Raw genomic sequence first — 16,088 nt, forward strand, 5'->3', positions numbered from 1 at the left:
AATTCCCAAGATCCTTTAATTATTTTTCTTCCTCTTTTATTATTAAGAGAAAAAGTGGAAGTTCGAAAATACCCCATCTCACCCCATTAAGGAAGTACGCCCCCACGAGCCTTAAAACTCTTTTATAATGGGCTTGTGTGGATCATCTGATTCTGCCCACTCTACCCAATTAGAAACAGGCCGTTATCTAGTTGGGCCCATTAGCCTGGTAATAAATTGGGTTAGCTCGTCTTTGGGAGGACGGGCATGCGCTGTTATGAACCAGCTATCAGTAACTCCCCATCCAAATGGAAAAATGATGGTGGATGGTGGATGGTGGAACGTAAAGATAGCATTTCCTTAACGATCCAAGTAAATAAATCTTCATCTTTGTACCAAAAAAAGAAATAAATAATATTTTATCTTATCATCTATTTTGATGTGATCAGTGACATTTATAATAATAAGAAGAAGGAAGAGGTCCTTCAAAGGCAAGCGCATGAGCCAATGGGAGTGAGTGCAGAAGCACCAATAGGGATGGGATTTTTGTTTTTTTTCATGAGAGAGATGGGGTGGTTATTTTGCCCCTTGCGTATCTGGCACAAGGGCGATGGTGTTTTTCACTTCTTTTTCCCCAATAATATAGATGGACAAGGATAAATACGTTTGGCTGGTTAAACTGTGCAGTCTATGAGGGATTCGGATGAAGCCGAAGAAGTACACAACTATACTAGCACCATTGAGTCTATCACTTATGCTTGAGACTACCTTATTTGGTAAATGTGAATTGTACTAACAGAATTTGTCACTGCATGTGAATGATGTGATTTTATTTTTCATGCTTTTTGTATCACTTTTTCAATAGTTATAGTGTGAAGAATTCTCATACATAGTTTGTTCATATAAATTTTATTTAAGCCTCTAATTTTAGATAGAACTTAGTTGCTAAGGAATAAATTTACACACTAGCATGAAAGTGGGATAATCGGATATAGCATAATGGAAAAATATGTTAGCTGCTTGAGATATTGGAGTAAATTAAATGGATCCAACAGTTGCAGGATAACGATTGTGTTGGCTAACAAATGTAATCAATGCAATCAACGAATGGCGGAGATCGACAAGGGTAAGTAGTTTTCTCTCTTATTCAATTTCATTTTTTTATTATAAAATTTTGTTGATTTATAATTTATATATATATTTTTAGTACTTGCTGTTTATTGAAAGTTACTAATATTAGAAAATTTTAATTTTGGAAACTTAGAAATCCCATCCATCTAGGAACATGTTTAAGACCTAAAGCAGGTGACAAAAAATTTGTTTGGTCTCCATTATTATCTTAGCCTTAAAATTCATTAGAGAACGAGAATACGTCATATCATCCATTTCACGTTCTGAGATAATTCATAAGAGAAAGAGGGCATTATGAAATGCATCATGTCACTTATTTCACATTGAGAAAAATCCTGCGAGTGCTTTCACCTGAAAGAAGTACTTGTGAATAAGCTTTAAACCAGAGAAACACCTGTACATTTATCTACAAAGCACTTCAACTGATTTCCAATTCAAGGTCATATTTGTGCACTCTCTATCTCTCCCTATTTGTATTTCATGTAACCATTCTTAGTAATAATCTCTTGAATGGGAGTTTCTGGATGAGCTCGTTTTTAGCTCTTGATGGATGCATTCTCCAACAGAAAAGGTTGTTGATGGATGCATTCTCCAATAGAAAAGGCTATCCTAGTTTTGAGCTCTGGATGGATGCATTCTCTTACAGAAAAGGCATTCCTAGATTTGTGTCTTTCTGTTTATTTTGGTGCAAAACCGAGTTTGATCTTACAAAGATTTTAATTCTCTAGATATGATGTGTTCTAGTAAGTTTTGAATTCAATTCTTATTGTGCATTCCCTACCACTGCAGTTCAGATGCCACAGAGAAACATTCCATTGAGACGAGTACATAAGAACAGGGTAGAAGTTCTCTTCATGGGGTTCCGAATCCAACGCCTAAGCCATACTGTATCCTGTGCACCTTACAGCATAACTTCCAGTAGAACCATTAGACTGATTGAATAACCTGAACTCTGGAAGCTAAAAAGCTTTAAGTCCATATTCTCCTTATTGATTGAAAGTTTATCTTAACCAAATGGATTAAAGAATAGTAAAAACAAATACCGTTATTTCATATTAATTTGCAGTTTTCCATTCAATTGTAACAGAAACATGTGAAGTATAAAGATGAGAAATGCTATTTGGTATTGTAAGAGGAATGAGATTAGAAAACGTTTCAGATGTTAAAATGGAAGAATCACACACAGAATTAGCAAAGTATTTCATCATTTGTGTTGCTTATAACACCTCCTTAATGATGGATTAGAGAAAAAAAAAATCCAGAATTTGAGTCCTACTCAAGATTTGCCACCAATGAAATAAATCCAAAGACACCGATAGAGGGTTGGATTCTTGATTCAAGATTCCAATTGGTTGGGCTTGTATTTTGTGTTAATTTGATGAATTGAAAGTTTGAATGTGTTTGATGTTGTTTTAAATGAGAAATTTTCAGTTTGGTTTTATGTTTGGGCTTTGTAAAGTTAGCAGAAATTGAAACCAAATCAAATTGATCAAAACGAAGGCTCCGTTTGGTTGCAATGGAAATTTAAAGAGAAAGGAAATGAAATTTTCATACTTCAAAAAAAAATATTTATAATAATAGGCCATATGATTGTATAAACTACTTAATTTTTTTAACCATATTTAGTATTGATATATTTTATATGTAATTTTTATCTTATATATTATAGCAAAGGGTTTTGGTTGCAAAATAAAGTGAAATTTTATAACAAAATATGGAATGATTTGAAATTAATGTTAATCACATGAGCAATGATTATATATATTTCTTTTTTAAATATGAAAATTTCATTTCCCTTCATTTTAATTTCCTTTACAGCCAAACATAACCAAAATGCAAACTAAAACTAATAAAAGAAAACCTAGACAAGCCCAATAATAACTCAATAAGAACCCCCTCAAAAAAAAAAAAAAATCGCACTTTCACATTGATCCTTAAATTATACATGTAAAACCAAAATCATAACAACCCAACTACAAAACGATACCAAAAAAATATATAAGAAATCGGACGAAAACTAAAAGTTTTTTAATGGTTTGACATGGGATTGGCATAGTAATATACCAAATCCAATTCAGCTTGATCGGCCAAATTAGTCCACTAATAATTGTAGGCTGCGTTTGGTAGTCATTCAAATCCAGAAATAATGTTTCATGTCAAAAATAGAATTTTCATGTCAAAATATCATTTTAAAATAAAAAAATGTTGTTAGGTGAACCTGTTTCAGGAATAATTACCTTAATTGTTCACTTTTTTGTATTTGAAACGAAATTAAAATGACGGAATAAGATTTCGTCGTTTCATCATTTAACGTTTCTAGATTTTTTTTTCCTTACCCTTTTCTATTAGAAAAAAAAACAAAAAAAAACAAAAAAAATTAACTTGACACCAAAATGATTTTTTCCCCTTTTTTATTCTCATAGAACGAAAAAAAAAATGTCATAAATGTTTTACTGGATGCCTATGATCAAGATTACCACATCATCTGTCCAATGACAAACAATGCTGAACCGTATAAGTAACATTTCCTGTACGATATCCACGTAAATAAATCTTTCTTGACATTTATAATAATAATAATAATAATATTTGGATAAATGGGTTTCGCCGGTTAAACCACGAAGTCCATGTGGGTTTCGGATAAAGCCAAAAAGTTATAAAACCATACTAGCCCCATTGAACCGATCGCTCATGCGTGAGACTAGCTTATTTGGTCAACATTTGTCATGTTTTTTATACCACTTTGTCAATGGTGTGACAAATTCTCATACATAGTTTGTTGTTATAAATTGTTATTTAAGCCTCTAATTTTACATACATAGAACAAATTTGTCAATGATGGAAAAATATGTTAGTACTTTGAGATATTGGAGTAAATCAAATAGACATGGAAGTTAGAAGTAAGAAGGGAAGAACCGCTTTGGCCTAGAGATGAATGTAATGAAATTCAGCATGATCTGCGCTACCCATTGATGCTAAAGGCCGCAGCATCTACATAGAACAAATTTGTCAAGGAACAAACTTATACCCGCATCAAGATAGATAAAATGGAAAAATATGTTAATACTTTGAGATATTGGAATAAATTAAATAGACCTAGACGTAAGAAGGGAAAAATCGCCTTGGCCTAGGGATGAAAATATTTGGTAGCTTCTGCAGCGTCTATATAGAGTACAAGTTCTGCATCGTTGTGATTCCTAGACAACAGTCCTATTATAATCCACTAACAGAGGTGTGGATGCCTTTGGGGTCAAGACGCAGCTGGCCGCCACAATTGACTCAACTGCCCCGAACCGTGCAAAATGGTGACCTATTACACGGCTCAACTCTACTTTAGTAGTCACTAGACTCACTATGATAGTACATCTGGCTGATCTTGCTGAAATTATTAATCTTCATTCTCCCGTGCTCTATCAATAGCACTCCTTGGACCACTATAATGTAATTCAGGTAGCGAGAATCAATCCATGGCATGACGGAATGAATGGGGATCTCAAAATGAAGAATATAAAATGTGAATTTCAAACTTTAAATACCTGATCGGAAGGGCCCTACACTTGCTTCTGTAGATGAGAGAAGACTTTTCTTTCCAAACTTATAAGATCACATAAAATTCAAACATGGAGAAAATAGGATCATATGTACCTCTTGCGTTTTATTTTAGAATTTGAAAATGAATTTGTTGAACAATCATTCAATGATAGGCATATTCTATATGTATTTGATCATATTACTTTGTTGATTCTCCAATTGTAGGATTCCGGATTGGAGTAATAGGACTTCATTTTCGATAATGTTTCCAAAACACCTAATTCTTGATTTATTTTATATCTCTTATTTTTTACTTTCCTTCTCTTCTTATGCTTCCCTTAATCTTTTTAGTTTTTCACTTTCTCAATTCTGTTACTAACTTCAATCCTTTGAATTTCTCTTTTTATTTCACACCATTAGACCATTGGCTACGAAAAATAGCAATGTATAACTGTAGTGATGGTCTATTGAAGTTTATTTATTAATGTTCACGTCACATATTTTCAAAAAAAAAATAATAATAATAAATAAATAAAATATTGCATAGCCAAAAGATGCTCAACATTATAAAAACCTATATTGTTATAGAAATAAAAAAAAGTTGGACCATTTCTCAAGACTATATAACTAATTTTAAATACTTGACGGGTCAAAGGCTGAAAATAAGTGCGCTTATCCACATAATGCTCAATTCGCCTTAACCATATGAACAACCTACGAATGAATAAAAAACATTATTTATAAAAGAGGCTTTGAGCATAAATTTGATGGAGGCTCTTTTACAATAGGTGAATATCTTCAGCAAATTTACATTGTATTGGAAGTACTTTCCTTCTAACTAAAATTATTGTATAAATTGCTTTCTTGCAAAACCCTAATGCACAAATCAGTAATATTTTACAAAAGGTAACGATTCCTAATTTAGAATTGGCTAAGAATTGGTATCTTCCTCTGCTCATACTGATACAGATCGACCAATTTGGCCAACACCAATTCCTCAATCCATGACTTCAACATGACTTGATTTGACCATCTAGTACGAAATTTAGCTTTTCAAACTATTAATTGAAGGAGAAAGTTTTCCTCCACTATGGGGAAAAAGAAAATCCATGATCTGAGACAGCCATTATAACTTTCTCTACGGCTCCGTTTGGTTGCAATGGAAATTTAAAGAGAAGAGAAGTGAAATTTTCATACTTAAAAAAGAAATGTTTATAATCATACCCCATATGATTGTATAAATTACTTAATTTTTTTAACCATATTTAGTAATGTTATATTTTATATGTAATTTTTGTTTTACATATTATAGCAAAAGGTTTTGAATGCAAAGTAAAGTGAAATTTTATAACCAAATATGTAATGATTTGAAGTTAACATTAAGATCACATGGGCAATCATTATATACATTTATTTTCTAAGTATGAAAATTTTATTTTCCTTCCCTTTAATTCTCCTTACAGCCAAACATAGCCTACTAGTTGAAAACCGAAAATACTTTTCACTAATTTATTACACAAATTCCACCTCCAGTAATGCCTATGATGAAATAACACTTCCTTCGGACCAATAAGTGGGATTGGTAGGGTGGGTTCGTATGAGCCTAACCCATTTATAATGAGCAGGTGTGGATCTTCCCATATATTTCAAATGGTTCACTCCAACCAATTAGATACGGGCTGTTATCAGGTTGGGCCCATTAGCCTGCCAGGCAGGGATACACTTTGAGAGACCCTGAGCTGAACTTGCTAGATCACCCACCCCTTGCATCTGTGTGTTTTAATACCAACACAAAACTTTTATGGATTGGTAGACTAGATTAAGTGGGTTAAAGTATTATTTTATCAGCCATATGGTAAATCAGACTGGGGCCAAAATTTGCAGATAAATAAACCCAAGGTCCCTTGCCACAATGTCAAGTTTTATTTCAATCAAACTTTTCCAAGTGGCAAAACATGGCTTTCCGAATCTAGACCTGTGAGAGAGTGCATAATAATAGTTGGAATTTTAGAAGTATGTACAAATAAGTACATAGATGCATGACAATGTACATAAGGAAATTTAATTGAATCAGACTCGGAAATTTAATATGTGACGAATCAACACCTTGTGATCTCTAAAGGGTGTCAAAGTTCAGCCCAAATTAATCGGACCTATCGAAATTGACCAGTTCAATTCAGTTGAACCAAATTGAACCATTTTCGATTTGGTTTTGAATTGAGATTTTGTGAAACTAGTAGAAATTGAAATCAAATCAAATTGACAGAAAGAAAAAATGGACCGAATGATAAGACCAATAATAATCTGATAAGAAATCCCAAAAAATACATTCTCCCATTGATTTCCAATAATTTGCATATATACTTTAGGAAGTCTACATGTTGGCTTGACATGTGATTTTTATTTATCATGTTTTTTTGTACCACACTATCAATGGTTATTGTGTGAAGAATTCTCATACATAGTTTATTGGAAAAATTACATGATTACCCACTTTTGGGTTTTCCTTTACAAAATTGCCCACAACAAATTTTAGTTAACAAAAATACCCAAAATTAGGTTTGAGTTCACGAAACTACCCACCCAAAGTTTAAGTTAATAAAAATATCCAAAATCAGGTTTGGGTTTACAAAACTACCCAAAATAGTGATTCTTCATCTTCCACATATAATCATGTATTTTTTTTATTACTAAAACTTTGAGTGGATAGTTTTGTAAACCCTAACTCAATTTTGAATATTTTTGTTAACTTGAACTTTAAGTGGGTAATTTTGTAAAGGGAAACTCAGAAGTGGGTAATCATGTAATTTTTCCTAGTTTATTCTTATAAATTGTTATTTAAGACTCTAATAGGAAAAAAGTCATCAAACTAGACACAAACTTACAATAGAATAAAGGTGGGATATAACATCATAGAAATATATTTTAGCAACTTGAGATGCTGAAGTAAATTAAATGGACTCTAGAGTTATAAGGGAATGATTGTTTTGCCTGACTGATTAAGTCATTGGAAGTAACTATATGTTACCTTTTGATTATATACATAAATGTCAATGGATGACCCCTCTATCAGAATGGCTTCACCTTGTGCCAATAATTCCCCTTCTTTTCTCTTAGTTTTTGTTGTACATATATCTTATTAAACTTGCGCTAAGAGAAAGAGTAAGCAGTCAACTAGAGAACAAGAAATGAAGAAACTCATTAAGCAAGAAGAGAACCGACGATGAGAGAATGCTCAAAAAGAGATATCCTTTGATGATTGGATAAAAGAATGCTAGCCGTTATGTAAATGATTTTTTTTTATCGAAAAAATCTATTATAAGGTAAAGCTTCGCTGATTAATTTCATGGAGAGCAAAGAAGGCATATCATAGACTGTACCAGACACTTTGGTCCCTTAAAAGTAAAATTAGTAAACTGATGAATTATTATAGTTACGAGCGGGGAACGAGTTCAAGACCAAAGAAAGCCAGAGCATCTCTTCCTTTTCGTCTTGCCTCGAGGGCTTATGGGTTTGTGGGCACAGCTGAACAAGGTTAGGCTGAAAAGGGCCGGAATATTTTTCATCAAAATATTCATCGTATGTCATCTGGTGTCCTGTTTTAGGAGCCACAATAGCTAAACTATGCAAACTGTAATTGCACACTTATTTCAGATGTAATATTAAAAGATTTAGTTTCAATATTATGATCAATAACCACATAATATGAAAGGATTTAGTTTCAATATTATGATCAATAACCTTGCCAATTGCATAAATTTAGCAAGAGCAATATGAATGATTTTACTCGTATCTATCAAGAGTTGTGAAAAGACGTCATTGCCCCCCCAAAGGGGCTGCAACTGCAGAACAATATTCAATGATACCCAAAGTCCCTTATAAAAGTCATCATGTAAGTGAAGTGGGAGTCTCAATTCACTTACGCTAGAATATTGACACGTCTTTATCTTTAACGGAATGGTGTAAAGCGGTTAATCCAATTTTTTAAATATTCTCATAATTTAAATAATAAAAAAAAGTAAGTAATCCAAACAAAAACGAAAGGTGTGTGATCTTTTATTCCGCTGGTAATTTCGTTCCTATTATAACACTTAAGAGTGGACCAAAACTAATATATTTATAACTCTTTATCCAATAATCAAGATTGCCACATCATCAGTCCATTGATACAATGAAGGTGTACCATAGAGGGAGCATTTCTTAACGATCCAAGTACATAAATCTCTTATCATATATTTTGATGTGATTAGCCTATGGCGCCTGTGCTCAGACATGAATGAGGTGAAATGACATCTCTCTCGCTGTAAAATGTGAAAATCCCACCCTTATTAAGCCCAGACCGATGTTCTTATCAACTCCCGCACTGGTGTAGTGATCATGCAGCCTGACAGTGATCTATTCAACTGGGCATGGATAAACAGGTTGGGCTGGTTAAACCGTTTAAGTCCCTATGAGTTTCAGATAAAGCCAAAGAGTTATACTTGTATACAGTATACTAACATAATTAGGCCCATTGAGCCTATCACTTATGCCAAGACTAGCTTATTTGGAAAATGTGAATTGTACAGTTAATATAACTATCTAGATGTTGGCTCGATGCATGTGATCTTATTTTATCATGTATTTTGTACCATATTTTCAATGATTATGGTGTGAAGAATTCTCATACATAGTTTGTTGTTAAAACTAACTATATAAGCCTCTCAGTTTACCAAAAAAAAAAGGAAGGATATAACATGATGGGAAAATATATTAGTTGAGATATTGGAGTAAATTAAATGAACCCAAAAGGTATGAGTGAACGGTTGTAATGTTGTATTTCCTGAAAGATAGGGAAGTCATAGCAATGAACTAAATCAATCAAGGCCAAGATGTATGCTTAACGATGGGGATGTTGGAACGAGGAACTCACATGACTCTATATGACTACATGGATAATGGATTGCCCTTCTATTAGAGTTAATGGCTCTATCTTGTGCCAATTATTCATTGTTTTTACTCTTATTTTTTTGCTTTATACGAGTCATTCATCTGTTAAGTGGTAAAGGGGTAAAGGGGAAGAGTGAGCAGAAAGTCAGAGAAACAAAAAAGAACGTAGTCATTGAAGTTGCAAAAAGAACCGAAAGCCAAAGGAACCCTTGGAAGGAGATATATACTCTTGGATAATTGCAGAAACGATTCTGTTTTTCCAAAAACCAGATAAGCTTGGAAGAAATTTATGACCATATGACAGAATTTGAAACCATCTACATAATCATGCAACCAAAAGAAGAGGTACAACAATAAATAAATTAAACACAGGTAATTGCTTATAGATACATAATGTACTTATAAATGGATTCAAAGAAAAAGGAATATGGTATTACTTGAACATTTGTTTTCATGTAATCAATATATGTCATTAGATCATATCCCTCATAAATCCCTGTGTGAAGCTTAAGCTGGATAATGTCGAACATAATCATGCCAAGATAATCTTATGAGTGAGGTAACAAATTTAGCAGGTTTATCCATTTAATCATATGTCTTTATTTTTTTTATTATTATTTTTTATCGTCAATGGGTGGAGAGATAAAATGATATATTATAGTTACAACATTTATTTTAATTATCAATTCAATTCATCAAAATATTCATCGCCTATTATCTGGAATACTGATTTTGATCCACAATAGCTAAAACATGCAGACTTTTTTTTTTGGTACAATGAAGACTTATTTCAAACATAATATGAAAGGATTTAGCAATAGCAGTACAAATGAATTTACTCTCCAATTCCCTATTTGAAACGGAATAAAATATAAATTGATTATAATTTAAAATTGAAACCATGGTGGGATGTGGTTATATTTTTTGTTTCAACATAGGTATCGAAGGTTAGAATCGAAATTAAACTGAATTTAGGGACTAATATATTATAATATATGTTATTTGGAATTTCTAAATAAAACAAACTCTTTGGAATCAAACCGAACCGAACCGAACCGAACCAAATACCCGATTCCAGACTTATTTTTTACCCTCAAGCTTAAATGGCTGTTTGGCAGCAGAGATTAAGGTTAGAGATTACTTCTGAGTTGCAGTGCCGCGGCGGATGCGATTGTATCTGAAGATCTTTTCTTCCGAAAAGGTAAGATCTTTCTTTTCCTCTCCCCTGCCCTAACCCTTTCTTCCTCTCTTGATATCTCCACAACAGTCTTCTTTGAGTTTCTTTGGGGATTTTTTTTTTGTGTTTGGTCGCTTGTGGATATGCTATTATTTGATATTTCGATGTCTGTGTTTATTCTTCTTTCCTTTTTTTTTTTGAGTTCCTATTTAGTTCATGGTATTGCAATAGCAGATACTATAGCATTCAGAGAGCCCGGGCGGCTTGAAGTTGGTATATCCGATCCCTAAAAGAACTAGTTATATAAAACATATACGATCAGCGAGGACTTTTCATCATTTCCCACTTTTCAGATCTTTCATTTTAAAATTGAAACTATTTTGATGATTGCAATAATGTGTACTGTAATGTCTTTAGGCAGAACTGTGTCGTGGGAAGAATTATGAACATGATTGGATCAAACCTCAAACTGTGCAAGATCTCACTAAATGTTAGGGCAAAAATTATTGGGTCGAACTGTGTGACATGTTGCCGAATGTAGCCTTTGCACATCTGATTTTTTCCATCAATAGTTTAACTGCAGAATACATGTTCAGCTTCCAAATTTTTTACCTCAATTTTGTCCTCTCCAGAACACCTTTGATCCACAGCAGTAAACAACTGTTAAGATTTTAATAATGCTGTTAAAAGGGTTCCTAACATTATCTTCATCTAGCTTTGTATGTTATAGTTGTTTTGAACTTTGGGTGCAGGCATTTTGGTAGTAATTGCTCAATTTATGTTTATATGTTGTTTTTCTGGTCCTGTGATTTTCAGATCGAAATGTTTAAAACCTGTATCATCCGTTTTAGCTTTATTTCCATTTGTGAAATGTGTGACCGCATTTTGACCGTCCTATTTAAATTCTATGCTGTTTTAAACACATTGTGCTAACAAAGATTTTCTCCGTTTCTGTTTTAACTGTAAAAACCATAAAAAATTGTTTAGAAAAAGTAGGACTTTACTTGATTTTTACCCCGAAAGAGATTCCTTTGCTATGTTGTCCTTTCTAATTTTGCCTTTTCTTTTCTCCCTCATCGTCCCTACAACCAAACGGGTCTATTTTGTTCAGTGAGCTCTTGTCTCTCTATATATATGAACAAACTCTGAGCTTCTCACTTGTAGGTGATCAGGTTGAGGGCCTTCAGTGTAATTTGGACTCTAGCTAGACTTGGTGGCGAGGTCTCAATATTCAATAAAGCTATTGGTTTTTCAGTTCTTGAAAATGGCAACGGGTCTAATATGGGCAACCACAGAAGACTTGGCGCGCAACAGAGGGAGAGTCCTCTCTCTCTATCGTCAATTGCTGAGAAGCCTTAATTCTCCCAAGCTGCCACTAAACTTAGCAGCGAGATTGGCCAAAAAAGCAGAGCTCCGTACTATCTTCATGCTAGGTTCTGAGGAGCATTCCCTCCACAACATTGCCGATCTCATTGATGGTGCTGAGTACTCTCTCTCCCTTCTAAAGAAAGGTGAAATCCCCAAATACATCCAATGATTGAGTAAGTGGCTTCCTCTTTTCTCTACAAATAGGAATTTGCTAATTCAGTACAGACAGTAACAATTAGCTAAAACTAGATCATTTTGTTTCTCTAGGTATTTGATTACTCCATGTTTTGGAAGAACAAACTCAATAGTCAAACTTTCAAAGAATGGGTCTGCAAACTCCTAAGTACTTCTGTAGCTACTTCCATTGGCACAATTTTGAATCGATCTTCATAATTTAACAGGTCTAAATTATATAGAACAAGATGCAAGGTAGTATTGGAATTGAAACCTGTTTACAGGCCTCAGTATGCTTGAATTTTTCCTTCTGTTTTAGCTTTCTCTGTGCTTCTTTTATCCTTTTCTTCTTACTCTGGTGAAGCAATGATAAAGTCCCTATTCAACCAGAACCCAAGTACAATAATTGAGTTAATCAAAAAATAAAAAACCCAGACCTTTTAGGTTAGAAAAACATAAGCCCAAGAAAGTACCTGAGATATTTGTCATTGAAGGTAATACAAAGAACTTTGTTTCTGAGTGCTCCTTTGTTTGCTGCACCTTAGCCTGTTGGATCTGATCACATGTTACCATTGATCCCAACAAAGATACAGTTGAATGGCATATTTGTTGTAAATGATGAATTTTATTTCTGTTTCAACTCAATGACTTATACTTGCATGCTGTACATGGGATATGGTGGTTGGTTATTAACTTGATTGGTCTCTAATCATATAGTTTTTTATAGTTATACATCGGACAAAAGAGGTTGTTTTTATGAAACCATTTATACATAAATATTCAGTGTTTAGTTCATTTGAAGTTGTCTTTGTTCTATCATGCTGCATAACTTGTAATTGTTTCATACTTATTTTTTCTGTTGTTCTGGTATCTTGACAATGCTTTTCTGGATGTCACAGATGTCTCCATTGGACAGTTAGCATCTCAACAAGAGGAAGAGGAAGAGGATGAGGAGGAAGGAGGGGGAAAAACCATTTTCATAAACCTAACGAGGAAGAAAGCAGGAAAGCCAGTTAATGAATTTAGAGCATATCCCTTTTTGGTAATTTGGGATTATAGAGAAACGGAAAGCAAAAAGATACTTGCAGAATCTCAAAGGCCCTATTTGGAGAGTTTGACAATTCCCACAAGAATAAAAAGAGTAAGCCTAACATTTTCTACTGACAAATAAGGAGCATCCCATCTTGCTAGCATCTATTAAGAAGCTCTAACTCTGAATGCTTTCATAAGAGCTACACCAATCTTTCGTCTTGACGATTAGGAGTAATTGGTGGAATTTTTTAGTACCAACAACTTTCCTACAAACCAGATCCTTCAATCATTCTCAAACAGGTTGAGTACTGGATTTCGAATGGACCAACACAATATGTGCATCTCAGGTGATATCTTATATCTCCCAAAACAACATTCTCACCCCTCCCCCTCGTAGGAGAATTATCCGTATAATCACAAGTGTCACAGATAATACTAAAAATATGGCTGCATGGGCAATTAGTTTTGTTTTTCAAATGAAATGCATCTTATGTCAGGCAAATTACTTGTTGACGGGATAAAATGTTGAGGCGGCTGCTGTAGGTCTTCTCGAAGGACTGACGAAAGTGAGGAATATGAACGGGTTGGTGGATCTGGTTTGGAGCAACTAAAAGGAAATTGGAATGTTTTCTTAAAGAAACTATGAACATTTGCTAATCTTATGGCCTAGGACCTTAATATTACTACATTTAGAGATGGATAACCATCCTAACTATTCCAATTTTTGTATTAAAACTAACAATAAGATATGTGGGGGAGCTTAAATCTATAGCCAAGGAAGCTATGACAAGAAAACAATCGATCTATAAGTTGGATATGATGTATATTTTACAGCACTCTTGTTAATCTATCTTGAAAAAAAAAATTTCTACAAATCAAAGAAGGGTAAGAACATTTTTGGGCGTAGAGGCGAAAATAGGATCAATTCTCCTTCTGGCAATCCTGATAGGACCGTTTTGCTGGTAGTGTGATGTATGAGTTCTAAACTTTGGTGGGGACAGCCCCCCTAACGTAGTTTGGTCAACCCTATTTTTGGCCTGGAAAGCCCGTTCCGAGCGCCATTGCTGGCGGAGGGCTGCAAGTAGACTATGAACCCTTCAGATATTGGAAGTGGTTTTAATTCGGCTAACACAGTTATATACCTCACTGTAGATTAGAGGAGACTGGAAATTTATGGACAGATCTAATGTCTATTGATCACATTGTAAGTTTCAGTACAATCGAGTTGGTTAAGTGGCAAAATAAAGATTGGAAAATCTAGTGGGAGGATTTAACTGATTAAGAATGAAGGGTTGAAATTTCTAGGGTTTTTGGGTTTTGTCACTACAAAGCCATGCTTCCCTTTTCATGTTAGAGGAGGATGAATCTATGAGATAGAGGATCTTATAGCCTTCAAGTGGCCTCAGTCAAGCTTGGGAACCACTCTGCTCAACAATCGGGTTGGTTAGTGAAATGGTGCTCTACAATCAGCTTGACAATAGGCTGGTTGTAAATCAGGTGGTTTACGAGTAGCTCGACCACTCTGCTCATGGTTGTGGGTTTGCTGGGTTCCTTTTTCATCTCAATCTTTTATACAGTTAAAAGATGATGTTTCACTGTAATACAATATAGGCAAAATAGATATTAGTAAGGGGAGTGTGTTCTTTTTTAAGCAATTGACAACAAAGAGTGTACCAATGAGATGTGATAAAACAATATTGTACATATAATGGAAGCAAGCTCACTTCATGTGAGGAGGAGAGAGGCACACGAGGGTGTCAGTGTAATTTGCCTTCATGGCTCAGAGGTGTTAGTGTAAGTTATTGTGTACTTGAAGTTCACTTTTAAGGACTTCCACTACTTGTTTTGGGTTGTAATTTGTCAATGAGATTGGTGTGGGGTCTTCTATCATATGGATCTCCAACAATCTTGGATTTGAAAAATAGTATTGGATTCAAAAAATGTTACACCTTCTTTATAGTTATAATTGAAACAAATAGGCGGTTGTGTATGTATGTAACACATCATACCAAGTAGAGGAGGTTACCCATTATTAATAGTTTAGGATCTTCCTCCACTAGCCAATGTGAGACTAAAGTTTTTGGGCCATCTCACAGTTTACAAAATCGATGAATCTGATCAAGAATCGGTCATCTCACTAGATAGTTTAAAAAAAATTGATGTATCTGATCAGGAATTAGTTAGCATCAATCTCGACTTTTGCAACAATCTCACACCATAGTGTGGGCCACCTTCGGCTGTGGAAACCCACACCCAATGGATGGTGTGAGATTGTTGCAGGCATTCATGATCCAGGAGAGGATTTGGACACTTTGAACCATTCATGCAAAGATTCCCTGGATTAGTGGATTTCCAAATTGCCGATTCTAGGGTTCTTGGGATTGATTCCGGAATAGATTCCAATCTGATCTGAATCGGAATCAGTAGGAATTGATTGTCATCGATTCTTGTTTTTAAAACCCCGGTAGGCATAGTTGTCTTGCACTCTTCTCCAGTCGAAATAGGGATGTAAATGGATCGGATATGGATCAAATTCGGATTTGAATATTTCCCTGGTCGGATACAGATACCCCTAAATGAATACGGATACAGATCGAATTCGGATTTTCAACTATCTGTTTACTCTCTGACTTGTGTAATCCGGATTTTCCTCCTCCAATGAATATAATTTGCTCTTAATCTATCTTTTTAAGTTATTTTAACTCTCTTTTTTCATACTCTATAACCTGTTTAAACTTTAGGAACCTCAAAACCGTTAATTAATTAT

General features: G+C 34.2%; 1 protein-coding gene across 2 annotated transcripts; it reads left to right on the plus strand.

Moving 5' to 3' along the window:
* Positions 1-10,649: 10,649 nt before the first annotated feature.
* On the plus strand, positions 10,650-14,169 carry LOC122088476. 2 transcript variants are annotated; one of them, XM_042657755.1, is made up of 3 exons: positions 10,650-10,771; positions 11,912-12,288; positions 13,189-14,169. In XM_042657755.1, exon 2 carries the CDS (start codon positions 12,012-12,014, stop codon positions 12,282-12,284), a length of 273 nt encoding a protein of 90 aa, XP_042513689.1. In that variant the 5' UTR covers positions 10,650-10,771; positions 11,912-12,011; the 3' UTR covers positions 12,285-12,288; positions 13,189-14,169. The 2 variants fall into 2 exon arrangements, with proteins under 2 accessions (XP_042513689.1, XP_042513690.1); XM_042657756.1 differs by having other exon boundaries at positions 10,654-10,771; positions 11,920-12,288.
* The last annotated feature ends 1,919 nt before the right edge of the window (positions 14,170-16,088 follow it).

Source organism: Macadamia integrifolia, chromosome 9 (genome assembly GCF_013358625.1).
Source record: "Macadamia integrifolia cultivar HAES 741 chromosome 9, SCU_Mint_v3, whole genome shotgun sequence".
In the NCBI taxonomy this organism is placed as follows: domain Eukaryota; kingdom Viridiplantae; phylum Streptophyta; class Magnoliopsida; order Proteales; family Proteaceae; genus Macadamia; species Macadamia integrifolia.